At 39.5% G+C, this 25839-nt stretch overlaps 1 protein-coding gene and 1 long non-coding RNA gene across 3 annotated transcripts; both read right to left on the minus strand.

The window, feature by feature from the left end:
• Nucleotides 1–9682: 9682 nt before the first annotated feature.
• Nucleotides 9683–10064, minus strand: LOC140697515 (uncharacterized). The gene is made up of 3 exons (XR_012074652.1): nucleotides 10012–10064; nucleotides 9900–9922; nucleotides 9683–9795 (listed from the first exon to the last, which is right to left on the minus strand). It is a non-coding gene; the product is annotated as an uncharacterized lncRNA (long non-coding RNA).
• Nucleotides 10065–16619: 6555 nt separating this feature from the next.
• Nucleotides 16620–23977, minus strand: GIMAP4 (GTPase, IMAP family member 4). Of its 2 annotated transcripts, none has more exons than XM_072965363.1 (3): nucleotides 22513–22585; nucleotides 21391–21444; nucleotides 16620–18596 (listed from the first exon to the last, which is right to left on the minus strand). In XM_072965363.1, the coding sequence occupies exons 2-3, from the start codon at nucleotides 21428–21430 to the stop codon at nucleotides 17686–17688; spliced, it is 951 nt and encodes a 316-aa protein (XP_072821464.1). In that variant the 5' UTR covers nucleotides 21431–21444; nucleotides 22513–22585; the 3' UTR covers nucleotides 16620–17685. The 2 variants fall into 2 exon arrangements, with proteins under 2 accessions (XP_072821464.1, XP_072821463.1); XM_072965362.1 differs by lacking the exon at nucleotides 22513–22585 and adding an exon at nucleotides 23911–23977 and having other exon boundaries at nucleotides 16624–18596.
• Between the last annotated feature and the right edge of the window lie 1862 nt (nucleotides 23978–25839).

Consider the following 25839-nt stretch of genomic DNA (forward strand, 5'->3'; position numbering starts at 1 on the left):
TGTATTCTGTTTTCATTATTCAGTCTACAGTATTTTCCATATTCTTTGTGTTGTCTTTTATCATTCGTGGATTATTTAGAAGTATGTGTTTAATTTCCAAGTATTTGAGGATTTTCTAGAAATTGCAGTATCCGATATAGTAGCCACCAGCCACATGTGGTTATTGAGCACTTGAAATGTAGCTGGGGAACATGAGAAACTGAATTTTAAATTTTATTTAATAATAATCAGTTTTTAGTAAATTGAAAAACTGAAGCACTATAAAATATTTTACCATGAAACACAGCTTTCTTGTTTGGGTAGAAATACATTTCACTCTAATTGTTGTATCACATATTATTGCTGTATTGCCAGGTAGATTTTGATCACTTTTATTCTTTATAGCACAAGAACATAAGCACATCATTGATCTAGTCAGTGTCAATAGATTGATTCCATTTGAATAACCTTTCTAGTGGAGTGACGTAATACTTTTATTTGAATACTTTGTGTAGACAGTGTGTTACAGAGACACATATCTATATAGTAGTTGGTTACTAAGTACTGATTATTATTTTTTATAATATAATTAAGTTAATTTTTAGTTTAAAAATAAGTATGGACAAAATTTTAACTTTAAAATGAAGGCATGATTTGCAGCAACAGGGATGGACCTGGAGATCATCATTCTAAGTGAAGTAAGTCAGAAAGAGAAAGAAAAATATAAGATATCACTCATATGTGGAATCTAAAAGGAAAAAAAGAGAGCGAGAGAAGGGGAAGGGAATAGCTCAAGTGGTAGAGCACATGCTTAATATTCACAAGGTCCTGGATTCAATCCTCAGTACTTCCTCTAAAAATAAATAAATAAATAAACCTAGTTATCTCCCCTTCTGCCTCCATCAAAACAACATAAAAAATAAAAGACACAAATGAACTTATTTACAAAACAGACAGACTCACAGACATAGAAAACAAATTTATGGTTACCAGAAGGAAAAGGGGTGAGAAGGGATAAACTGAGAATTTGAGACTTGCAGATACTAACTTCTATACATAAAACAGATAAACAACAAGTTTCTTCTGCATAGCACAGGGAATTATATTCAATATCTTGTAGTAACCTATAATGAAAAAGAATATGAAAATGAATATATGTATGTATATGTATGACTGAGACACTATGCTGTACACCAGAAATTGACACAAACATTGTAAACTGACTATACTTCAATTTAAAAAAAACTCAAGAAACTAAAATGAAGGCATGATACTGATGCAGAATGAATGGAGATAAGCAGGTACTAAACAAGAACAAGGGAGAGAAAGAGACACTGGAAGAAGATATGGTACAACATTTATGATGAATGGCAATAGTAATTTGCTGTAATGCAGCAGAACCAAAAAAAAAAAAAAAAGCTGTTAGGTATTTCAGCATTTTTCAGCAAATACATAGGGAGTTTGATAAAATGCTTCCTCTCAACAATCAAAAACAGAGGTGACAAAACTAGTAACTGATGCCAGAATTAAATATCCAGCAAAAAACTGTAAATAACTTTTAACAGGATCTGAGCTTGCTAATTTGGGACAGCTATAAAACAGCTTGAATTATTGCATTTAAAAAAAAACAACACTTTTAGTTGAAGGGATGGTAAAAAAAATTTTTTTTCACTTTGGTTATGGAAAGTTTTGTTGCCAATTTTTAAGAAAAAACTAAAAATTTTAAAGTATACAAAACATGAAAGACCTTCCATTAAGGCACCAAACAATTGCCCAGAAAAGACAGAAGACCTTTTTAATAATACCAAAATTCATTGATTTAAAGTTTGAAAATTTGGAAGTATTTTTCTTTAGAGCTATATAAGGAGTGTGATTTAAGACACAATCCAGAGGGGCCAAGATGGCGGAGTAGAAGGATGCTCGTAGCTCACCCTCTTCCACAATTACACCAAAACTCACATCTGCGGACCCACCCAGGCAACCAGAGCACTTGCTGAACTCCAACAGAACATCACCCTCTTCAAAAGACAAAGACGCCATGAATCTACTAGGAGAAAAGGAAAAAAGAAAGAAGAAAAAGCAAAACAGTGTGGGACTGGTCCCGCAGGAAGGGAGAGGCAAAGGAGGAACGGCGCTTGTTCACTGAGTCTCCACCTCTCCAACAGAAAGGCCAGCGGGACAGAGGGGAAACCTCTGAGGCTCAGATCTGCACGGAGCACACCTTGACTGACAGAACTGAGTTAAACAGGTACAAAGGGTCCCAGCGACACCCAGCCTCAAATGTGAGCCAGCAGCTGTGGCCTGGGACTGGCTGCATAAGCCAGGCAGAGGACTGGGGCACCTACACTGAGCCAGCCCCAGGGAACTGCAGGGTGCTATGCTGTGGCTGGGAGGAGATACAGAGCAGAACAACCTGGGTCCCCCATAAACTACGAAAGAAGCAAAGCAACACTGCTGGTCTTTGTCTCCTCATACACACGGCACCATTACTGGCACTTTTCACAAGAAGAGAGGTGGGTCACAGCCACAGCCACCGTATCTTCCTGTGCGCAGTGCCTGGGCAGGGGCAGGGCTGAGACCTGAATCCGCTCCCAGGGGCTCCGCAACCTCCTAGGCAGGACTAAGACTTGTTTACAGCCCAAGGCAGAGAGGATCTTTCTGCCCTGGAACCTCAGAGAACTTGCACTGCGAAGACAAACAAGGAGCTGGGTTTTGGCACAGAGCAGGGAGGGGCTGTTATGCACTGTTCCCCGAGCCCACCTATGGAGCGCCTACCCGAGGTGGAGCAGGCAGCTACACAGAGCAGCAGAATGACTGGAGCCGGGAGACAGCTGGTGGCCACTTGCCATCCTGGCAGGAGCACAGCACCTGACCATGGTTCTGGGAGGGGGCACAATCCGCCCGCCTATCTCCCCCGAACTCAGCATCTGACTGTGGCATTGGGAGGGGGAGTTACCTGCCCACCCACTGGGTAAGAGTTTAGCACCTGATCCAGTGTTGGGACGGGGTGCGATCTGCTAGCTGACAGGCACTGGGAGCAACACAGACAAGGGGGCCAATGGAGGGCATCTGGAAATAGCAAGCTGAGTTCATGAAACAGGGTGAAGACAGAAAGACCTCTTGATATAATCATTAAGAGCACACTGTCTCCAGAACACATCACCCCCTCCTTTTTTTCTTTTTTAATGTCTGTTCTATTTTCTATTACATTTTTAATTTTTACTTTTTAAACAATTGTATATGTCTACAGTTTTAATCCCTTTTAAATTTTTCTTTTAAAATATTTTTATTTTTATTATTTTAAAACATTCACCTCATTTCATTTTTATTTCTCTTGGTTTGATCTCCTGTTATTGATTACACACAGGTTTTAAATATTGTTTTCTGATTTTTTTCCTCCTTTTTAAAAAGGTTTTTAAAAGATCTCAAATCAATTGCTATTCTGCTTCAATGTGCTCTTCTATTACTGATTATACACTGTTTTGAAACCTTTTTTTCTCCATTCTTTTAAAATTCTCTCTCTCTCTCTTTTTTAAGTTTAATTCTTGCATAGGCTTTAGATAGATAAATAAATAAACTCCTTAAGGACCACAATAGATAACTGATACACCTTAAACCACAGTGACAGAGAGATATGACGAATATGAAGAAGCAGAGGAAACACTCCCAATTAAAAGAGCAAGAGAAATCCCCTAGAAGTATGATCAATGAAATAAACATTGATGTCCTACCAGATCTAGATTTCAAAAAAGGAGTGATCAAAGTACTGAAGGAACTAAAAGAGACAGTGTTTAGAGATATAAAAATATGTCAAAAATAAAATTGAAGCTATAAAGAAGAACCAAGTAGAATTGGTAAACTCATTTGCTGAGATGAGAGCTGATCTAAAGGCTGTACAAGCAGGCTAGATAATGCAGCAGAACGAATAAGTGACCTGGAAGACAGGAAAACAGAAAGCACCCAATCAGAATAGCTGAGAGAAAAACAAATAAAAAACAATGAAAACAATATAAGGGACCTATGGGATAATATAAAGCATGCCAATCTATGCATAATAGGGGTTCCAGGGGAAGAAAGAACAAAGGGGATGGAAAACGTATTTAAAGAAATCATGACTGAAAACTTCCAAAACCTAAAAAGGAATCAGATATCCAAGTACAGGAAGCTCAGAAGGTCCCAAACAGGAAGAACCCAAACAGACCCACACCAAGATATATCATAATCAAGATGGCCAGAGTCAAGGATAAAGAAATGATCCTAAAGGCAGCAAGAGAAAAACAAAGAGTGAGTTACAAGGGAACCCTCATAAGGCTCTCAGCTGATTTCTCTACATAAACACTACAGGCCAGAAGGGAGTGGCAAGATATATTCAAAGTCCTGAATGAAAAACAGATGCAGCCAAGGATACTCTATCCAGCAAGGCTATCATTTAGAACAGAAGGAGAGATAAAGAATTTCACAAGCAAGCAAATACTAGGAGAGTTAAGCAACACTAAACCCATGCTAAAAGAAATATTGAAAGGTCTATTCTAAATAGAAAAGAAGCAGGATGCTACAGAAACGAGAAACTCATAACTGAAAAGGTGATAACTACCATGAGTTAGAAATAGAATAAATGTGAAATAGTAAGGAAGACATCTAAATCATTAAGAATGGAAGAGGGAAGAAAGAAAATATAGAGGGTTTTTTTTAAAATCTTTTGTTCTCGGTAGGATGGGTTTGAGAATGTATTACTACCTGTTTAAAGCAAACGGTTATAGTAATGGGTTAATAGACTTACAAAAACGGGTAACCACAAGCCAAAAACTTACAAGTGAGTCACAAAAACTAAATAAAGTCCAAGATGATACAAAGGAAAATTACCAAGCCACAAAAGGAAGAAGAAAGGAACAAAAAGGAAATACCAAATCAACTCCAAAATTAAGGTCAAAACGGTAATAAACACACATCTATCATTAATTACTGTAAATGTTAATGGACTAAATGCCCCAGTCAAAAGACATAGCGTTGCAGACTGGATAATAAAGCAAGAACCTTCAATATGCTGCATACAAGAGACCCACATATATAGTCACATATACATTGAGAGTGAAAGGATGGAAAAGGATATTGCATGCAGATGGAAAAGCCAAAAAAGCAGGTGTAGCAGTACTGATTTCAGACAAAATAGACTTTAAAACAAAGGCCATAAAGAAAGATAAAGAAAGACATTTTATAGCGATTAAAGGAGTACTACAAGATGAGGATATTACACTCATTAATATATATGCACCCAATATAGGAGCACCTAAGTACATAAAACAATTACTAACAGACACAAAGCGGGAAATTGATGGGAATACAATCATTGTCAGAGATTTTAACACTGCATTAACATCACAGGACAGATCTTCAAGACAGAAAATAAATAAGGCAACAGATAAATTAAATGATACAAGAGAAAAATTAGTTTCTGTGGATATTTTTAGAGCATTATACCCCCCAAAAATAGGATGTACATTCCTTTCAAGTGCACATGGAACATTTTTTAGGATTGATCATGTACTTGGGCACAAAAGAAGCCTCAACAATGTTAAGAAGATAGAAATTATCTCAAGCTTCTTTACTGCACAATGCCATGAAACTAGAAATCAACTACAGAGAAACAGAGAAGAAAAAAAAAGGGAAAGCATGGAGATTTAACAACATATTATTAAAAAACCAATGGGTCAAGGATGAAATCAAAGTTGAAATTAAAAAATACCTTGAGACAAATGAAAATGAAAACAACCACACAAAATTTATGGGATGCAGCAAAGGCAGGGCTAAGAGGGGAGTTTATAGCGATACATGACTTCCTCAACAAAGAACAATTTCAATAAACAATCTAACCCACTAACTAAAAGAATTAGGAAAAGAAGAGCAAAAAAACCCAAAAGGCAGCAGAAGGAAGGAAATAATAAAGATCAGGGAGGAAATCAATAAAATAAAGATTTAGAAAAAATAGAAAAAATCAATCAAACCAAAAGCTGGATTTTTTTTGAAAAAGTAAATAAAATGAACAAACCTCTGGCCAAACTCACAAAGAAGAAGAAGGAGAGAGCACAAATAAGCAAAATAAGAAATGAAAATGGAGAAATTACAACAAATAAAATAGAAATACAGAATATCATATAAGAATATTATGAAAGACTATATGGAAACAAAATGGATAACCTAGAGGAGACGGACATGTTTCTGGGAATATACTGTCCACCAAGACTGAACTAAGAAGAAACTGAACACTTGAACAAATCGATCACTAGAAATTAAATCAAATTAGCAATTAAAAAAAACAACCTCCCTACAAATAAAAATCCAGGACCAGATGGCTTCACTGGGGAATTCTACCAAACATACAAAGAAGAACTCATACCCGTCCTTCTCAAACTCTTTCAGAAGATTGAAAAGGAGGGAATACTCCCAAACTCATTCTATGAAGCCACCATCACCCTGATACCCAAATCAAGCAAAGACACTACCAAAAAAGAGAATTACAGACCAATATCGCTGATGAACATAGATGCAAAAATCCTCACCAAAATATTAGCAAATACAATCCAACAGCACATAAAAAAGATTATACATCATGACCAAGTGGGGTTCATCCCAGGGACACAAGGGTGGTTCAACATATACAAATCAATCAATGTAATACATCACATCAACAAGAGAAAGGACAAAAACCACATGATCATCTCAATAGATGCAGAAAAAGCCTTTGATAAAATTCAACATCCATTTATGATATAAACTCTCACCGAAGTGGGTATAGAGGGATCATATCTCAACATAATAAAAGCTATATATGACAAACCTACAACCAGCACAGTACTCAATGGTGAAAAACTCAAAAGCTTCCCACTAAAATCTGGGACAAGGATGCCCACTATCATCACTCCTATTCAACATAGTCTTGGAAGCCCTAGCCACAGCAGTCAGGAAAGAGAGAGAAATAAAAGGGATCCAAATTGGAAAAGAAGAGGTAAAAGTGTCACTATATGCTGATGACATGTTACTATATCTAGAAAACCCTAAAAGGTCCACACAAAAACTACTAGAGCTGAATAAAGAATTCAGCAAGGTAGCAGGTTACAAGATTAATGTTCAAAATTCAGTTGCATTTCTTTACACTAATGATGAATCAACAGAAAAAGAAAATAAAGAAATAATCCCCTTTAAATAACACCCAAAGTAATAAAATACCTAGGAATAAATATAACCAAGGAAGTGAAAAACTTATACAAGGGAAACTATAAAACACTGATGAAGGAAATTAAAGAAGACTTAAAAAAATGGAAAGACATCCCATGCTCCTGGATTGGAAGAATCAATATTGTTAAAATGGTCACACTGCCCAAAGCAATCTACAGATTTAATACAATTCCTATCAAATTACCCAGGACATATTTCACAGAACTAGAACAAATCAAAATAAAATTTATATGGAACCACAAATCACCTAGAATTGCCAAAGCATTACTGAAGAAAAAGAAAGAGGCTGGAGAAATAACTCTCCCAGACTTCAGACAATACTATAGAGCTACGGTCATCAAGACAGCATGGTATTGGTACAAAAACAGACATATAGACCAATGGAACAGAACAGAGAGCCCAGAAATGAACCCACAAACTTTTGGTCAACTGATCTTCGACAAAGGAGGCAAGAATATACAATGGAATAAAGACAGTCTCTTCAGCAAATGGTGTTGGGAAAACTGGACAGCAGCATGTAAATCAATGAAGCTAGAACACTCCCTTACACCATACACAAAAATCAACTCAAAATAAATCAAAGACTTAAACATAAGACAAAATACAATAAAGCTCCTAGAAGAAAATACAGGCAAAACATTATCTCATATACATCTCAAAAATGTTCTCCTAAAACAGTCCACTGAAGCAATAGAAATGAAAGTAAGAATAAACAAATGGTACCTAATGAAAATTACAAGCTTCTGCACAGCAAAGGAAACCATAAGTAAAACAAAAAGACAACCTATGGAATGGGAGAAAATTTGTGCAAATGAAACCAACAAAGGCTTGATCTCCAGAATATATAAGCAGCCCACACGACTTAATAAGAAAAAAACAAACAACCCAATCCAAAAATGGGCAGAAGACCTAAACAAGCAATTATCTAAGGAAGACATTCAAGTGATCAATAAGCACATGAAAAAATGCTCAATATCACTATCAGAGAAATGCAAATCAAAACTACAATGAGATATCACCTCACACCAGTAAGAATGGCCATCATACAAAAGTGCACAGATGACAAATGCTGGAGAGACTGTGGAGAGAAGGGATCCCTTCTACAGTGCTGGTGGGAATGCAGTTTGGTGCAGCCACTATGGAAAACAGTATGGAGATTCCTCAAAAGACTAGGAATAGACTTACAGTATGACCCAGGAATCCCACTCCTGGGCATATATCCAGAAGGAACCCTACTTCAGGATGACACCTGCACCTCAATGTTCATAGCAGCACTATTTACAATAGCCAAGACATGGAAACAGCCTAAATGTCCATCAACAGATGACTGGATAAAGAAGTGGTATATTTATACAACAGAACACTGCTCAGCCATAAAAACCGATCACATAACGCTATTTGCAGCAACATGGATGCTCCTGGAGGATGTCATTCTAAGTGAAGTAAGCCAGAAAGAGTAAGAAAAACACCATATAAGATCGCTCATATGTGGAATCTTAAAAAAAAAAACATAAATACAAAACAGAAACAGACTCATAGGCATAAAATACAAACTTGTGGTTCCAAAAGTGGGCAGGGGGTGGGAAGGGATAGACTGGAATTTCAAAATGTAGAATAGATAAACAAGATTATACTGTATAGCACAGGGAAATATATACAAGATCATATGGTAGCTCACAGCGAAAAAAAATGTAGAACTGAAAAATTTTGCTCTACACTGGAATTTGAAACAACATTCTAAAATGACTATAACTCAATTTAAAAATGTTAAAAAAAGACACAATCCAAGTAATATTTTGAGTGTCTTAAAGTATTCTCAAATCTATGAAAAATGTTGTAAAACTCAGGATAAAATAAAACAGATTAATGGTATAGATATTAAAAAAATGTTTTTTATTGAAGTGTGGTCGATTTACAATGTTAGTTTAACGTGTACAGCAATTTTTTTTTATGTTTAGTGGCCAACTCTTCTTTGTTTTAAAAAATTTTTCTTTTTTGTTAATTTTCTTTGATGGCAGGGTTAAGTAGGTTTATTTCTTTTTAATGGAGGTAACAGGGGATTGAACCCAGAATGGGTTCAGTGCTAAGCATGCACTCTACCACGGAGCTATACCCTCCCCACCAGATATTTTTAAACCTATCAGATGAGAATTTTCATAGACATTTGGCACAAACCCCTCTGGATGGAAGCACACGCAATAGTCTTCAGCCTCACACTCATACTCTGTGCCCCAGAATTTCTGGGCCATGCTCTCTTCCACTTCTGGATTCTGCCTTTCTTTTGCCTTGATTGTTTCCAGAAACATTTCATCTCCCTCCACTTATACAGAGTATCTGATTAGGAAAATGGAAGCCAATCTAGGTATTAAAAGTAGGACATACTTTTAATCCAGGGAATGAGAGATTTGCCCAGGCCGGGGAAGCTGGGTGATTTCCAGGAGCCATCAGCTGTGAATCACATTGCTGTCTTCACGCAGTGGTACGCCTTCTCGTCCCCATTCCAGATCTCACAAGGTGCTTCTCTTCTGCAGATTCTAAGCTGGACCTGTCAGGAAAGGGCTAGTGTTGGTCCAGTCTCTTTCCCTGTGATGCAGAGAACACAGAGAAAGAATCAGTGGTGCAAGTTTCCAACAGAGAACTCAGCACAGCTGAAGGATTCATATGGAAGGATTCACCTTATGTCTTACCTTCTTATGGAAACATTCCCCATCTCAGCAAGACAACAAATAGGAGTTACACCAGTTTGATGATGTGTATGCCTTGGACAAAGAATTAAAATATTACTTGAATTTTCATTACTTGTTGCCCCAGTATATTGACATATACCACCACAGTAGTCGGTGGCAGCGAATTCTTCCTCCTTCACTGCTGTGTACCAAGTTCTTGCCACACATGAGGCACTCACTAAGTACGTATTCACTCTGCCCTTTGGGGACTTGGTAAGACTTGGCTGAAGCTACATTTCCCCAGCATGGAGAGCCCAAAATCTTTCTTGTTCTTTTTTGGGAATTTCCAGAGTTTCCTTCCTCAGGCTTCCCAATACTTCCTAAATTGTACACCACAGTTCTCTCATGTAGACTCGAAATTCAGTTCTTCAGCCGGCTTTTGCAATAAATACATATTCTAAGCATTTTGTAGGCTTTACTAGAGATTTTGAAAGTCACAGGGAGGGGTCCCCTAAGCAGCACTTTGCCCCATTACTCCAAGTTGACTGTCCTCCTCTGGCTCAGAAAGAAGTGTTTGTCCCTCCATAACCCAGGACTGAGAAACTCTGGGGTGACACCTCGTCAATTATCTCCCTCTCACAAAGGCAGAGGGATTGATCTGTTTGGGGATGTTAGCATGCTGGGAGAGCCTGACACCCATTAGACCATTTCCTGCTATTCTTTTCATTTTCAGAAACAGGAAACAAACTGCAATCTCTCCCTTTTGGCTTACTGTGACCAGATATGACTAACGCTTTTGGTTCCTTGTTTCATTCTATAAACAGACTGAAGTTCTCCTTCTGGCTGTCCAGCAAGTCTTCGTTTTTTGCTTTCATCTTCTCAGACTGACTTTGATAGTCGAGTGGTCTCCTTCTGCATAACTAACTCTTTTCCATTCAGGGAGGTGAAGGAAGACTCTCAGTTGTGGTTTCTGGTGCCTGCTGTGGTCTCCACTTCAACTTTACTAAGAAGTTCTAGAGTTTTGGTAAAAATACGGCATTTTGCCTTATTTGGTTCAGCTTTTTGTGTGTATAATTTTCCTTCAGAATACTGGTGAGGAGAAGGATCTTTGGCACTCTGGATCTAGCTGGAAACATTTGGAGCAGGAGAAATGCCTTGAAAATGATTGAAGTGACTTCCTCTCTTCCTTTTTTTCCCCCAAACACAGTATATTTGTTCCTATGTAGTCAAATGTCAAAGTATCCCCCCAGACTAATGGCATCAATAACCCCAGGGAATTTGCTAGGAATGCAAATTCTCAGGCCTACTGACTCAGAAACCTTTTATTTTAAAAAGCCTTCCAGGTGGCTCTGATGCATACTAATACTTCACAAAATACAGAACCAAACCTGAACACTCATATCCTAATATTAAGTAAAATTAATAGAATTTTTGTCAAAAGATGACAGCCTTGTAAACCTGGATGTTTCCTTTAGAATGGATTGTCTATATTTTATCACTTCCCCGATTTGCATAAAAAGACCCAGGTCCAGTCACTAGGCAATAACATTTCATACACTGGAAGTCCAGCTAATAAGAGATGGAAACATCCCTTCTTCTTATAGGGGAAAGGAAACAGAGGAAGGCAGAGGGATAAAGCAATCAGACATGTGTCCTAAATTCTGTTTCTCCAGGTTTAGGAAACAAGAGGTATATTAGATAATTAAGTTCTGTCACTTCTTCAGCTGTGATCTGGGAAGTGCCCTCTGCGAAAGCCTTTTAAACATGGACATCACCCTATGTTGGCCTTTTCTCAAGAATCGAAACCTCTTCCATTTCTATCTGATTTCGGTTGCTCCCCAGTCCTTTTCAGTATTTGATTCTTTGTAGTTTATCCGAAGTTTATCTGTAGGATATTTAGTATGTTACAAGCCTGTTACTTTTGGAACCTGACTCAAGTCTTGGGGTTTTATTTTCTTATCCTTTCCTTGGTTTGTGTTTAGAATGATTTGAAAGTTTGGTTGGGGGTATTGTCAAGGGAATTCACTAGTGGGGTGAGAGCGAGGTCACTCTAGAGCGAGGTATAGAGCAAATTCACCCCACCTGCACGTGGCGCGGGCTGCTGGTCATCTGCTGACTAGCATCTGCCTCCTCTTCCTCACTAACAAAACTACAATTTTGCCTATAACAACAATGGACTCATGTGAACTACTAAGTTGCACCGTGTCTCTCGCAGCCAGGGTAACCATACAAGAGGTAGTGGCAAAAATCCTGTGGAGATTTCTGGGTTGGCTTTGCTTTTGTAATTTAAGTGCCATTCTGTCTTCCTTCTTGTTTCTATGTTCTTTCCACCACAATTCAGACCTGAGGCTGAAGGTCAAGTGGCCATCTTGCCACACTGAGGACATCAGTTACTTGCAAAGAATGATGGGAGAAAAAAATAGCAAGTTCTTTGGATAGTTACATCGTCTCTGGACTCATCAGCTGTAAACTCCTTGTTGTCTCAAAATTGAGCCCTTTGTTAAGCTGCTTTGGTGAAGTTCTCTTACGTGCAGTCAAACATACTCTCTAGCCGATATTCCAGGGCTGATTGAGAGTCACTGCCAGACCAGCCATAGGGAATTTAGACCATCAGGAGCTGAGCTATGAGGATGTCAGCCAAGGAGCCCCTCAAAGGGCACAGTCTGGAGTGAGAAATCAGCTCACTTCGTGAGATTACACCAGCTCGCGGCCTTTCTTGTTGGAGGCCAGTGGGAATTCAGAGACCTGACAGACATGGGCTATCACCCAACAACTAGAGGAGACAGAGGCCAAGGCTTGGAGACCTCATCGTCCTCCACAAACCACATCATGTAAGTCATCCATCCCCCACTGAAGGAAAGGAACACGATGGTTGAGGGGTCCCAAAGTCATCAAAGTGGAGACACTGGACACTATCTGTGGGACACTTCAACAGATCCGACTGGGCTGGTTTTCAAACAAGAGTAAACTTTTAGTTATATATTTCCCCTAGAAGTAATGTATGGGATTTACGAAAGATTATAAAACTATAGACAAATTAAACATGGACATTTCTTCTTTATGTCCTAAATATAGCATATGTTTAGTTTTGACACGTAGGCTGTTTCCAGTGAATTCCACATTGTTCCACAGGAAGCAATTGACTTATAGTCTCAGGGGACTCATTTCCACAAGCTTGTTCAAAGCATTTTGTATACAAAGGCAACTATTACCACAAAAGGAATCAAAAGTAAACTTAAAAATTTCCTTGTCTCACTCTCCTTTCTTACAAATCCTGTATTAGACATATGATGCTTAAGAAAATCTATGCACCATATAACACAGTAATCTTGTTTATGAAGCAAAAACTACAGAAAATGCAAGGACATATTGATTAAAATACCCTAATAATAGAAGACTTTAATATACTGTTGTCAGAAAAGACATATCAAGTAGACAAAAAATAAGTAAGGAAGGAGAAGTCCATTCCTTTGTTATAAGAATTAGCAAAGTGAAGAAAGTAGCTCTCATGGGTATATAGAGAATACACTCTCTTTGCATAATAACAGAATACATCCTTTTGCAGATGCTCATGAAACATTCCCAAAATTGATCAACTATTAATAAAAGTTAGCAAACATCAGTGAGTTCCATAAAGTAGAAGTATTACAAAAAACACTTTCTGATCACAATGTGATAAAGCCAGAAGTTATTTTTGGGAAAACAGTCCTTCCATCTGGAAATTAAAACACTTCTATTAAACAACTCTTTTTGAAAAGAAAAATATAAGCTGAGACTTCAGAATTTCTTAAAAAATCATACTAATGAAAACACTAAATATCAGAAGCTATAAGATTCATTTAAAGAAGTGATCAGAGGAAAATGCATTGCACAAAAGACTGTCACTAAAAATAAAAGAATGAAAATATATTAGGTTCTCATTTCAAAAAACTGGAAAAAGTACAATAATTAAAGCAAAAGAAAGCACAAGTATGAAAGACAAGAAATAATGTAGTACAGAAAAAAATTAGACCTAATTAATAAAACAAATCATGGTTTATTGGAAAAAATTTAAAATTAGCAAACTACTAAGTAAATTGTTCAGGAAACAAGAGAAAAAGGCACAAATAAACTTTCAAAATGACAACAGCAATGACCATTGAAAAAGAAGAAAACTTTAAAATTTAAAACTTTTTTGTAAATAAATTTGAAAAACTAAATGAAATGGATAATTTCCTAAGGAAGTACAGATTACCAACATTATCTCCATTAGAGAGAAAAAAATTAAATAGACCAATTTACATGGAAGAATTGGAGAAAGCTATTAAGGAACCACATCACAAAGTAGGCACCAGGGCCAGATTGTTTTGCATGAGAATTCTTACAAACCTTCAACGTCCAGATCATTTCAGTGCTCTTTAAATTGTTCTAGAGCATTGAAAATGAACGGAAATTTCCTAATTGCTTTTTCAAAACAGATATGATATTGATATCTAAGCCTAATCAAGACAATACAAAAAGATAGAACTACGGACCAATATCTCATGAATATCAACACAAAAATTCTAAAAGAAATATTTAGCAAATGGATGCCAACACCACATTAAGAATGTGATACATCATGACCAAGTGGGCTATAAAAGAGAAATAAAAAATTGGTTCAGTGTTGGGAAACCTATTAATATCATTCACCTTGACTATTCTCATAAATTATTTTTCAAAGACTTTAATAAAACTCAATAGCCATTCATGATACAAACTCCCAAGAACATAGTGATTGAGGAATACATGCTTAACATGATTACACACACACACACACACACACACAAACATACACACAAATACATTTAATATACTACTGTAGTCCAGGAGACATCTCACTTACTTAATTGGGAAACACTGAAGGCATGTATACCCAGGAACAAAGCAAGTGTGCCCACCCACTACTATTCAACATTATAATGGAGATTTTAGCCAATGCAATTAGACAAGAGAAATCATTTAGGGACATAAGCATAAGTGAAGGAAAACTGATCAACTGTGGTGTATCTATAAGATGAAATACTACTCAGCAATAAAAGAGAACAAACTATTGGTGCATATAACTTGAATGATTCTCAAAATCATTATGCTAAATGAATGAAGCCTGTCTCAAAAGGGACTTTGTTTTACTTATTTCTAGATTCTCAGTGTCTAGCATAAAACCTACCACCAAGTACAAACAATTAATGAATGTTATTAAATAGATGAATAAATATGAATTCCCAAAACTCTTAAGAAGGGAACATGTTTCATTTTTCTAATGTATTAATCACAGTAATTAGTGTATGTCAAGGACCTTGACATGTGGGTTCTGTCCAGCAGAAGTCCCACCGAGATGGAATGAATTACTCAAGACTCTGTGGAAAGTCAAGAGAATGAGAGGGAGTTGGAGACCAACTCCTCGAGCCTCTCAAACACTCTCATATTTATTGTGTACAATCAAAGAAAAGGTCACAAACAATTGTGTCATGGAGAGCAGGAGCTTAAGGAAAAACAGGGTTGGGTAGGGATCATAAAATCCACAATGAGAACAAAGGCTCAATTTATCTTCAGGGCAGTCGGGAGAGGGGGACTAAGTACATTCTTCAGATATAAGATGTTGATTACAAAACAGACCACCAGATCAGCCAGTTCCTTGTCTTGGGGGTTACAGACTATCCAAACAGCAGAAAGCATGCCCAGTGTCTATAGCTGAAGGCATGGGTCATCGCTTTGCAATGAACTATGGACCTATGGTTAAAACAAGCCATGTCCTGCATTTATAGTAAGGGACACACAATGGCTTTGCCATTGTGGAAGCAGCCCTAAGCTACAACCTCAACTATGCAAGCAAGGCACTGTCTCTGCCTTTTACGGCAAGGAGACAGGAGTGCAGATGCACAGGCACCTGCTAGCAAAGCACATTTGTTCTTCTAAAAGGTCACAAGCGGCTGGGGCCTATTACAATTTATTAACCTGATCATGGGCCCCCACACTTCTGTCTGCCTTCTGCCCTAGAAGACGAATGGGCAATGCTCTCAGGATCTGTCACATAGGCTTCTTATCTCCTCGTTGCTTCTCAAGAGCAGAGCCTTTTTCTTTGCCTCATCTACAGCTTTAACCTGGATGCAAAGGTAAGAATAACTGAATGCATTTACACAGAAAATAACACTTGGAGTTATACTTTTTTTCATATTAAGCTCTTATTTACTTTTTTTCATGTCTCATAGTTTTCTTTATTCTATTATTGAAGTGTAGTTGATTTACAGTGTGAATTTCTAGCATACAGTACAGCAATTCATACATATATAAATATATATACATTCATTTTCATGTTCTTTTTCATTATAGGTTTCTACATAATATTGAATATAGTTCCCTGTGCTATGCAGGAGAAACTTGTTGTTTATCTATTTTATACATCATAATTAGTATCTGCAAATCTCGAACTCCCAACTTACCCCTTGGAGAAGACAATTTTAAGATGACAGAGCAAGAAGAGCTGGCAAAGATCACAGATAACCACCAGAATATAGAAATGTGCTTTGGGAGATCCTAGAAATTAGCAGGTGAGGAGTACCGAGTAGAAGAGTAGAAAAGAATTTCAGGTATTTTTATCCATATATTAAAAAGGATTTTTGCAACAGGAAAGCTACAAAGGGCTCAGAAATCTTGGTTACACATAATTTCTATCAACATATAACAAATGAATCCAAGGAGAACACAGTCTTTGACCAGGAGAGGGGTCGAGAATGTGGCTCAAACCTTCCAGGGAAAAGGAGAAGGGGAGAAGTCTGGAGGGTAGACCAAGACCAAAATCATCTTGAACTTTTTCCAAAAACTGAATTTCATCCCTGTGTTCTTAGAAGAAGTATTAGTGGTATTTCCCTAGGGGAGGAAAAAATAGATTCAACTCGCACAAATATGAGCGAACAGAAGGCTTTTATTATAATAACGATAAGCAAACAATTCAACTGGGTAGGGCAGCAGTGGGCCCACAACCCGCCAAGCAGTGAGTAATCAAGGTGTGGGTGATGGAGGTGGGGTAGCAGCAGTTAACGTCACAGGGAGAGAACTGGGTATTGAGTAGATTGGTTTATATTGGTGAAGGAGTTTCTACAGATAACATCTGAACCACCCCATATACGTTGTTCGATCTCTGTTCAATCTCTGCCTTTCACTCTTTCTGACATTATCCTTAGTTGAGTTCTTTCCAGATAACTGTTTGCTCATCAACGGGCAGATGGTAAGAAACAATTTGAGCCCTTCTGTAAAACCGTAAGTAAACAAATTTCCATTCATCTAGAAATAATTCCCTAAGCACCTCCATCCATAAGCTTAACAAATGCAAAGAATTGATCTTTCTAATAAGCTATAGGGGTAAAATGATCACTGGTCTGAAGGGCAAAGTAAGTCAGAAGAAGGCACAGCAGGGAGATTACCTACCAATCTAGAAAGAACCTAGAGTGGAAACTTTTACTAGGGATAAGCAGAGAAAGCTTGGGGTCATCTCTTTTGGTCACCTGCATTCCTTTTCTCTGTGCCTCTGAGAAAGAATTCAAAGTTAAGGAGCATCAGTACTTCTGCTTTGGAGTTTCACAAACTGAGAATTTGGCCTTCCCCTGTAAACCAATCAAGCTATCTACCAATTGCCAACAGTGAACTTTACTGTGCTCCTTAGTCCTGAGAGCCTGAGAGCCAGAAAAGGAAGGGTGCTTTGATTTCGGTGACTGAGTTCTATGGGGCAGGGCCACCCAAAAATATGCAGGAAATACAGACAGATTTTCATTGAGTTTAATCTTAATGTTTATTCCCAAAACACAGAGAAAAGAAAGGAAGCAACCTTCCACGCTAATAAGATGAATTCAAGTATCACATCCTGATCCTCAACTTCATCTCTGGCATTTTGCTGCCTTAAAGCACAGAAACTTTCCCTTTCTTCCAATTCCCTCCTCATTTGTGCCATTTGCTTCCCGCGCTCCAGCTCATCCTTCAGCTCTCTGATTTCCTTTTCATACTTCTCTCTCATCTGCACTTTCTCTCTCTCTAGCTCTGCTATGTAGATTTGGATTTGTTTCTGAATTTGCACCTCGGCCTTTTGATAAATTTCATTAGTGTAGCATCCTCCACACTTCACGACCAAGTGCTCGACCATGGCCAGCAGCTGCTCCCTCTGGTTCTCCTGCTCAGCTCCTGTCGCCTTGTTGTTGAACACACAGTAGCGATTTTCGAACTTGCCCATCAGCTTTCGAATGCCTTCTGGAGCTTCCTTTAAGTAATCGTGGAAATCAGTGCCATCCAAGTCATCCTTCCGGGTAAATAAGAGAATCATGTGTTTTCTAGCTCTCTCTCCAAACAAGTTCAGGATCTTCTCCGTGGCTTCGTGCTCTTCCAGCGTGTAACGGCCCAGCGGGACCACGAGGAGCAGAGCGTGAGGCCCCGGGGAGGTCAGGGCCATGCAGCGAGCAATCTCCCTTTGAGTGTCAGCATCCTGTACGTCGGTGTCAAAAACGCCAGGCGTATCCACGACAACAACTTCTCTCCCCTTCCAGGCAGTTTTTTCTTTCTTACAGAACTTGGTGATGGATTTTGCCGAAATGCCAGAAGGAAACTCCTTCTTTCCAAGGATGCTGTTCCCTGTGGCACTTTTTCCTGCTCCAGTTTTACCCACTAAGACAAGTCTCAGTTGCGAAGCTCTGTGGTCTTGGTTTCCAAGCCCTGGAACATCAGGAAACAAAAGTCACAGTGTTAGGGTAGACCTCCAACTGTCTCCCCGGCAGGACCACCCTCACCGCCGCACTGGTGCCCTTCTCTGTGGCTTGCCAGGCTTCTGCCCATGAGTGGCCTCTGCACTCACGGGAGGTCCATGAAAAGCCCCATGGGCCTGATGTCCTCCTGGCAGTATTTGGACACTTGCCCAAGTACTTTTCAGGATCTCCTTGAGCTTCTTACTCTGACTTTGTGTAGTTAAGTGGCCCACAGAGGAGGAAACCAAATGGTTAAAGGGGAGAATTCTGAGCTGCTACTGGTTGCTGTTTTTCAGAAGATAACCAGGGAGTAATACAAAATCGACTTTGGGACATCATAGAGGGACATCCTCCCCACCTAATTTATTTTCAAATTGGAACATTTCTTTTTCCCATTAAGAAGCCGGGCAAATGGGTTATACAACCCATCTCACCCTTGCAGGGTAGAAAAGAGACCCATGCAGGAAGACAAAGTATCCCTTCATCCTTCATGCACGCAGCAATCCGATCAGAGATGGTGACCCTCAGAAAAACAAAATACTTCACATTTACAGTTACTGACCTTAGCTAAGAAATCTAGCTGAGAGAGGTGACTAGGCAGGCTTATGCCCCTGGATGATTAACAAGGGGAAGAAAGTGCCAGGCTGGTGAAAGGCAGGACATTTCTCTCATCCCACAGCTCCTCTTTAATTCCAAGGACATAATCCTACAACAGGACGATTTATGTCCCACAACTGCTGCGTTAATTCCTAGGACACACCCCAGTATTTCAGTGTTTGTTCTCTTTCTCCCCGTGAAGCTTCTGTTTTAGGGCTGAGCATGCTAAGCACATACTCTACCACTGAGCTGTACCCTCTCCCACCAAAACCATATTTTCAGAATAACTGTGCTGGAACTTAAACACCAAATTATCTAACAGCTCTTTTTTTCCAAGCCTGTTTTTCCAAGCAGGTAGACCGTGCCAAAATGACCCTTGAATATACGACTGAGTCCTGCATGAGGAATCCTGTGTTATAACCATCTATTTCAGCCTTTAGACAATGCGTACATTATCTCACTTCCAACGTTATAGACACTGTTATAAACTCCGATTTATTTTCAGAAATATCATCACCATTCACTCAGTTCCTCAGACTAAAACTCTAAGCTTCACTCTTGATTACTTTCTTTCCCCTACCTTCCATATCCAGCCCATCAGCAAGTTCTCTTGGCTCCACTCACTAATCTGTTTCTATTTTGAAGACCACCATACTAGCTCAAGTTACCATTACCATCTATGCCTTGGTAGTCTCCTAAATGGCTTCTCTACTTCCATTTTGCCCCTTTCAGTCTATTATGCAAATTGGAATAGTTTTTAAAAATATCAGTCAAACAGAAGAGGGAAATTGTGGAACCCCTCACTTCGGCTTCCACAAAATTTCCCACAGTTGACAGCCAGAATCCTGGGATGAAAGAGGTAAATTTCCCAAAGCTGAGAACACTGGATACAGGATGGCTAAGATTATCTAAGGAAAAATGTGGGTGGGAGTTCAGACTATTATTAGTTAGCATCACAGTGGAGACTCCAACCTAAGGATATCCTGAGGGCATCGGTTGGCCAGTTGGCTATAGAGAGAGGGAGCAGGAAAATCAAGAAAGGCACCAAAAGACAAAAGGCACCAAAGGCCAGCTCCAGCACTGCAACAACCTGTCAGCGTTGATAGCATGTGGATGGCAACGGACATGATAGATTGCAGATGCAGCCATGGATGGTCTCATCTCTGTACTCAGGCCTCTTTGGGATGTGGGTTTGCAGCTCCTCTCATCAAGATGCTGTTTATCCAGCCCTTGAATATGACTAGGCATTGTGACTGGCTTTGGACAACAGGATAGTGAACTCACAATCCAGCAGAGACTCCAAGAGTGCTGACACATTGGAGTTTGCTTTCTCTTTCTGCTTTTTGGGACCTTGCCACTGCCCTATGAAGAGGCCTGGACTAGCCTACTTGATGAATAACACAAGGCCCCACTATCCCTGTCCCCTTGGTCTGCCCAGGAGCCTGCTAACTACCAGACATGTCCATGAGGCTACCCAGGATTATCCAGTTGCATCTTAATCACCAGCTTACCCTACATGCATGAGTGAGTCTGGCTAGGATTAGTCGAGATGGCCCAGACCCAAGGACTGCCAGTTGACCCACCAAATCGAGAGCCAACTAAATAGGTGATGTTTTAGGCAACTAAATGGTGTGTGGTTTGCTAAACCAGCAAAAGCTCAAATGACATAATCTATTTCTATGGATAAGGGAGTAGAGGGAGGGCTATGCGAGAAACTGAGTGACCAGTCTGTTCAATTTGTTGGTTATAGTGAGGCCACCAGGAGCAGGGCAATTAGGGACCTGAACAAGGAATTGATTACACTCACATTCCTCCTTCCTGATCCTCTCCCAGGCTGAAGAAAGGGGCAGAAAAACAACTATAGAGGCTACAACCTGATGTTCTGGTGTGCCCACATGGTAGGAAGTAGGAAATAAGAAACTCATTATGCTCAGGATCAATCAATATATTTTAATCTCTCTTTCTCTTAGCTGTTAAGCTACATCATGAGGAGAAAGTGTAGAGGGTTGAGAGAAATGAAAGAGCAGAGTAAATGGAGGGAAAATAAGAAATGAAGTTGAACTATTTTGCTCTTGCTCAGATGGGGACGGGCCTACAGGGTAAGAGAGGACCCCCACCCAGTCCTCCTCCCTCTAGCCTGGCCTGCCAAGCCCCCAGCAGCCCCTCACCACAGCTGGTCCTGGGATCGCTGGAGTATTGGGTTTCCATGGTAATTTGAATTCCTGTAAATAAAAAAAATAACTATATCATTTTGGGGAAATGGAAAGTAACCGGAAAGGTCAACCTCACATAACCAATCATTTCTCTGTTTTCATAAACTTGCTATTCTATTTCTCAATACGTCTCAAATCTCTGTTTCCAGCCTCGTTTTCAGATTGTTCGTTTTTCTTTACACACATGTAAGTGCTCCAAGCGCTTCCTTGGCACTAGTTCTGAGTGCCCCTCCCCACTCTATTCAATGAATTTTTGCTTTGAATGCCAATTATATGCAGTCTGTAGCCTAGACCCTCCTCAGAGGTCCACACTTTTATATCCCATTCAACTTCAAAATTTGGCCATTTTATGGACATCTCAAACAGAACTCAAGCAAAACGGAACCCTTTACCTCCATCCGCAGTCTGGTCCCCATTTCAGTAAATCGCATCACCCAGTGGCTCATGCAGACTCTTGGGGTCATCTACAACACTTCATTCCTCACTTGCTCATCAGTTCATTGACAAATTCTATTGATTTTACTTCCAAAAATTATGCAAGATTATCGAGGTCTCCCCTTCTTCATGTGAATCCATTCCACTGCCATTGGTTTACAACGTAACAGGTTCCTAACTGATATCTCATCCTTAATCCCTTCTCTACTCAATAATCAGATGCCTTTTAAAAAAATTGAAATTTGGTTTTTTTCTTGTTTAAATTCCTTAATGAATTCCTTTTGCTTTTTATTTTTCAAATGGTGGGAAATCGTTGGAATGGTCCAGAAGGCCCTGCCTGATCAATTACTCCCTCTCTCAAAAGATTTTAGCTACACTGGCCTCCTCACTGCTCCCTGCATCCTCTAAGCTCCTTCCAGCTTCTAGACCCTTGAAGCTTCTAGTTCCTCCTTTCTAGAGCACTCCCACTCCAATTCAGTGCTCAGCTCATTCCTGCTCAGCCCTCAGGCCTCAGTTCTCTGTCATTTCTCCAGAGAGGGCTTATTTCCCCACCTCGACCCCCAACTCCATCACACCCAACAAGCTAGCTTTGATGTGCAGTTTGTTCTAATTGCACTCCAAGAGTTTCTGCAGAATACATACTACAAGAGGAAGTTGTTTGTCTGATTCTTTGCTGTCTTCTTGTAGACTGGAAGCTTTGTGGTTTTGAACCCTCTGTGTCTTGTATGTCCGTTTACTCCGTGGGGGTAAGCACAATATTGGGCAAAGAATGGTTCTCAATAAGTATTTGTTAAACAAGTGAATTGATTTTTTTAAAAATCCCTCTGATTCTTGCCTCTACACTGATTGATCTTTACGTCCAGCCCACATCCAGTTTGTGAAAAAGATGATCCTTTCCTTGTTAACAATGCCTAGTTTTATTGAAACATGGTATTACATTTGAAATGTTTTCTCTCATTGCTACCTTCTAATGTCTGGCAATGGAGAAAGCCATTTGAAGAACTCTTATTAGAGCAGATTTTATCTAGAACAGGCTGAAAAGGCAAGACGGGCTCATCTGATGGAAGCTATCAAATACAAATATGAAACAATGTTAGAAAGACGGTACTTCTTTAGAAAGTGGATTAGGTATAAGGAGTAGGAAATAGCTTCTTGAAAACTGGAAAGAGAAATCACAGAATTAAGAAAACAATCGTCTTTGACCACAAAACTGATGTTGGTGATTGGTGTTAGGAGAAGGGGCAGAATACCAAAATAGGAAAACACAAGATTTTAGGTATTTCTTAAGGTCCTCCTTCCAGTATGTGGGCTCTTTCTGCAGCATTCTTTAGTGCTGTTCTGTTTATCCTAATTCAGATGTAAAACCAGAGGACCACACTTTCCTACGTACTGATGTTGGACAGCTGAATTCTCCTATTCCTGCCTAAGAAACGAGCATCCATTGGTCCCCAGCTTCTCCTGAACTGCAAACAATAACATGGGCTGGCATCTGCCTCCTTCTTTCTCCTAAAAGTCGCCCTTGCCCAAGTCTAGGTGAGGCCCAGTAAGGGACTGTTCCTGAGGAGGAAAGTTCCAAAGGGGCAGCTCTGAGCAGACAGTTAACTGGGCAGCAGAGCCTCTGATCTTGACCTGTTTGCTGGTTTATGAACAGGGGGTGTGATGAGCTGTGCCTCTTACATCTCCCAGTGCTCTTCACACTACCAGCTCCCCACAGAACTGGTTTGATCTGCTCAAATAATCCTACTCCTGAGAACTTCAAGTTTATTTGTACATTCTATAAATGGTAAAAAGGAATCATTTATTTGTATAAGTATCCTCTGAGCAGTGACCCCGAAGAAGCATCAGTTTGTAGGGCTCAGTCTTCAAAACAGATCATAGCTTAAAATCAGCAAAGACAGGAAACAGGAACCAATGAGAAACATACTCTGAGAGCAAGTGTGCAGGGAGGTTTAAGATACAGATCCAGGGTCCCTTCTCCACCAAATCACACATTTCCCTCCCTCCATTCCCACACCCCCACAAACACCCTTATTTACTTACTTGGAAAATCCAGGTCCTGCCCTCTGCTCTAACTTTGAAGACAATGCTAAGCCAGGAAGTGATGCTGAGCTGTTGAGAAGGAGGAGGAAAGAGGAAGTGAGAGGAGGAGATGTCCAAACTTGCTCATTCAAGAGATCTGCCCACCTCATCATGCAGCAGCACTAGACCTTTCTGCAATAATAGAATTGTTTTGAGCGGTTCAGTGTGGCAGTCATTGACCATGTGGGCTGAGTAGCGTATGAAATGTGATGAGTGTAAGTGAAGAATTGAATTTTTAATTTTATTTCTTTTTTATTAAATTTAAAGTTAAGTAGCCAAATCTGCCTGGTTGCTACCATATTTTAGACCATGCATATACTCTGCAGGGAGGGAAGAAACATGGGTCATGCTATAAAATTTGAGAAAAAAATCCTGGGTCAAAACCAGAGAGTTGCCACTCAGAGTGTGGCCAAGATGGCAGAGTGAGAAGATCCCAAGCTCACCTGCTCCTATGGGCACAGCAAAAATACAGCTATTTAGAGAGCAACTCTGACCTACAAGCCAGCAGAAAAGATTTTCCACAACTGGAGGTATAAAGAAGGAACCACAACAAGACAGGAGGGGGCACAGTCAAGATCCACACCCCTAGGTGGGTGACCCACAAACAAGAAGGGAATGACAAGCACAGACATTGTCCCCAAGGAGCAAGGGGAGAACCCACTGCCGAGTCCCAGCCTGAACCAGAAAGATGAGTCCCCAGAACATCCGGCTCTGAAGGCCGGACCGGCTTTCTGTGGGAGAGCCAGAAGGCTGTGGGAGATAGAGACGTCACTCTTAAAGAGCACAAACAATATCTCACATGCTCTGAGACCCAGCACGGGGGCAGTAATTTGGAAGGAATCTGGGGAAGCACAATACCCTCCAGATCCATCCATGTTGCTGCAAATCTCATTATTTCATGCTTTTTTGTGACTGAGTATGTATGTATCTCACATATTCTTTATCCATTCATCTATTGATAGACTCATGTTGCTTCTGTATCTTGGCAAATGTAAAGAATGCTGCTATGAACATTGGGGTGCATGTATCGTTTTGAATTAGTGTTTTCATTTTTTCAGATATATACCTGGAAGTAGAATGGCTGGGTCACATTATGTTTCTATTTTTAGGGTTTTTTAAAAATCATTTTTTATTGATTTAGAATCATTTTACAATGTTGTGTCAAATTCCAGAGTAGAGCACAATTTTTCAATTATACATGAACATATATATATATATATTCATTGTCACATTTTTTTTTCTCTGAGCTACCATAAGATCTTGTATATATTACCCTGTGCTATACAGTATAGTCTTGTTTATCTATTCTACATTTTGAAATCCCAGTCTATCCCTTCCCATCCCCTGCCCCCTTGGAAACCACAAGTTTGTATTCTATGTCTATGAGTCTGTTTCTGTTTTGTATGTATGTTTTGTTTCTTTGTTTGTTTGTTTGTTTTGAGATTCCACATATGAGCGATCTCATATGGTATTTTTCTTTCTCTTTCTGGCTTACTTCACTTAGAATGACATTCTCCAGGAGCATCCATGATGCTGCAAATGGCATTATGTTGTTGGGTTTTATGGCTGAATACTATTCCACTGTATAAATATACCACATCTTCTTTATCCAGTTATCTGTTGATGGACATTTGGACTGTTTCCATGTCTTGGTTATTGTAAATAGGGCTGCTATGAACATTGGGGTGCAGATGTCATTTTGGAGTAGGGTTCCTTCTGGACATATGCCCAGGAGTGGGATTCCTGGCTCATATTGTATGTCTATTCTTAGCCTTTTGAGGAATCTCCATACTGTTTTCCACAGTGGCTGCACCAAACTTCATTCCCTCCAACAGTGTACGAGGGTCCCCTTTTCTCCCCAGCCTCTCTAGCATTTGTCATTTGTGGATT

The sequence above is a fragment of the Vicugna pacos genome, chromosome 7 (assembly GCF_048564905.1).
Source record: "Vicugna pacos chromosome 7, VicPac4, whole genome shotgun sequence".
Lineage (NCBI taxonomy): Eukaryota > Metazoa > Chordata > Mammalia > Artiodactyla > Camelidae > Vicugna > Vicugna pacos.

Excerpts from the sequence above, each read along its gene's own strand:
- GIMAP4 (XM_072965363.1), bottom strand. The coding sequence starts at position 21,430 with ATGGAAACCCAATACTCCAGCGATCCCAGGACCAGCTGTG. Across the intron at positions 18,597-21,390 it reads CGATCCCAGGACCAGCTGTG|GGCTTGGAAACCAAGACCAC; the intron begins GTGAGGGGCTGC and ends CTGATGTTCCAG.